The sequence below is a fragment of the Primulina tabacum genome, chromosome 2, assembly GCF_025594145.1.
Source record: "Primulina tabacum isolate GXHZ01 chromosome 2, ASM2559414v2, whole genome shotgun sequence".
NCBI lineage: Eukaryota > Viridiplantae > Streptophyta > Magnoliopsida > Lamiales > Gesneriaceae > Primulina > Primulina tabacum.
The window spans coordinates 53,622,867-53,625,516 of NC_134551.1; the positions used below are offsets into that span (position 1 = coordinate 53,622,867).

Below are 2,650 nucleotides of genomic sequence, written 5' to 3' on the forward strand. Positions count from 1 at the left end.
TATATTATAGGCATAGTAATCATGAATCTAAGTCCGATCCATCGTCAAATTGGCAAGAAACAGAGTAAACGTTGCATAATTGCTTTGGATTATGATATAAAACATAATGAAAGAGTTCTCACGAAGTACCACTGCTAATATCAGATTAATAAGAAACCAGAGTTGAGTCCGTGAGGAGCCAATTTCATGTGCTGATCCTAAGGTCTCCTCCTCTTGAACAATGGCTCTGGTGATGATGACACAGATGATGAAAAGGCCCAAGAATCATTAGAGCTATCTGAGCTAAAATAAGCATCACCTACACCGCTTGGACTGCTTGGTATGGACTCGTTTTTACGTTTAGAACGCAGCTTAATGCCATGATCGTCCATTATCTCCATGATAAGTTTATGGCATTCATCAACTTTTTCCTGTTTATAATTCATAATCAAGAATTAATGTCTCGTGACCATTCATTATTAAAGGCGAGTACAAAATATAGTCACCCAAGAGTATAGCTAACCTTGCTAGTTTTAAGCACACTCACAAAGTGATGATGGAGTTCCTTCTCTTTACAAGGCCCGATATCTCTAATAACATACATCATTGTAGCGGCAGCAACAACAGAAGGAAGATATCGTAGGAGACTAAAATCTGCGATAGAGTACATAACTAGACTATATTAGAAGTTGATACAAAATTCACAAAAAATAACCAAAGAACGAGAGAGAGATACTCATCAATACACGTTAAAGGTTTGGCATATATCTACAATCCAACTAAGTTATGATATGTTTATAACAAAATTATTCGATATACATACCGGTGATTATAGAGAGAATCAAACTCTCACACCTCCCCAAAAACTCCCAATGTGGATTAAGTAGCGATCCAAGCCTCCTCATAAAGTGATCAAAGTATGGGATCGGTGTCACGGGATTCATCTTCCATTGAAGTTTAGAAAGCACCAAGAGTTCCATTCTCTGAATAGTCTTGGCCTCGAACAGATACTTCGAGTCTTCTACCTAAAACACGCTCACAAACAAAAGACAATAACAACACAATCAAATCAGCGAGTCACTTAGACAAACAACTGCAATGAAGACGCACAGAGAATGAAATGGTAATGGAAAAACATACTTGAAAGTCTATCAATAAAGGCACTTGAGTCTCTTCCACCTTTGCTGCCAAAGACACACATGCCACAGCAGCCAACTGACACATCCATGGTTTATCCTTCTGAAAGCAAGGGCTAGTAGCAAATCTATCGTAGTAGTTCACAGCTAAAGCAGCAGTCAGGGCATTGAATCCATAGTGGGAAATCACCTTCAAAATCCATACAATGGCATCGTGTCTCACAATTTTTAAACACCCATCTACATTTATTTCTTCAAAACTCAGACGGTCTTGTGTTTTCTCCTTAGACAAAAGGCTCAAAACCTCGTCATCCTCCCAGAAAAGGTCATGCTCAAACAGAAAAATGGGGGTCTTTTCGCAAATCTCGCGAAAATCCTCGACTTCTGGCTCTTTAAAGCCAAACCCGATGCTCGAATCTTCGTCAAGACGCTCTTCTTCGCAATAAAGGGCATCAAATATTGAATTGTAGGGAAGGGATTCTTGTTCTTGAATATGAGAAACCATCTTCTTCAAAGAAGAAAACACATGAGCATCTGCTCATAATCTTTAAAGATTAAATCTTGAGCTCTGAACCATATCTTCTTACGTATGAATTTACCCCGGTTTGGCCTTTTTTCCCTCCCTATGATGCAGGAAGAGAGGAGGGCGCAAGAGGTAGAGCGTTGGGGGCTACCTAAAGAAGAATGCAGAGAGGGCTTTTATCTGAGCCACCCCTCCACGCCTGTCCTTTTTCCCCACTTTTTGTTTAACAAATCTTTTGAAGTTAAATTTTGGATTAATGCTCACTAACCACACTAATGCTTTGTTTCGATTATATATATACACAAGTCCAAATTAATTAAATTTGGTTTATTAAATTCGGCCCAATTATTTTGTTGAGGTTGGCCAATCAAGTCATATAACTTATTCATAAGTTTTAAAAAATATATATTTTTTAATTTAAAACCAACAATAATTAAATATTTAAAAATTGTGGTAACTCAACCCAATCCATTTTGAGTTTTTTTTTTTTTTTTTTTATGTTAGCTTGATCGAATAATAATAAATTAAAAGAGCTAAAAGTGACTTAATACCCTATACATCTAATAAAGTGTTTTTATCTCATTTTTTCATCAATTAAGTGTCTATTTCGTGGTACGATGGTCGTTCCAATAAAATAAACATTATAGTTTTATATTTAATTTATGCTTAGATAATTAGTTTTTCAATTTGAAGAATGGATAATTTTACCATTTCTACAAGTGCAATATAATAATCTTATAAAGTTTTTTTCCAAAGAAAAATCATATTTGCTTATCCACGGGCATTTGAAGCATCGGAAGACCGGAAGGATTCCACACACTGCTCAAGTAGAAGAAAGCCGGTACAAATTCCGACCACCTCGTCACGAATTACAAATCGTTAATTAATCGTTTATTGTGAATTAAACTAAATTTCCTAATTATATCTTACTCGCTAGAACACAGTTTGTTGCCACGCGTTCATCTCACAGCCACGGAGAAATTGATGAACGGATAGATTTAAGGCGTGATAA

At 36.3% G+C, this 2,650-nt stretch overlaps 1 protein-coding gene across 1 annotated transcript; it reads right to left on the reverse strand.

Annotated features, from left to right (window-relative positions):
- LOC142536999 (cyclin-D3-3-like) lies at window positions 1–1,863 on the reverse strand. The gene is made up of 4 exons (XM_075642512.1): window positions 1,120–1,863; window positions 803–1,004; window positions 503–633; window positions 1–410 (listed from the first exon to the last, which is right to left on the reverse strand). The coding sequence occupies exons 1-4, from the start codon at window positions 1,618–1,620 to the stop codon at window positions 198–200; spliced, it is 1,047 nt and encodes a 348-aa protein (XP_075498627.1). The 5' UTR covers window positions 1,621–1,863; the 3' UTR covers window positions 1–197.
- Window positions 1,864–2,650: the final 787 nt, after the last annotated feature.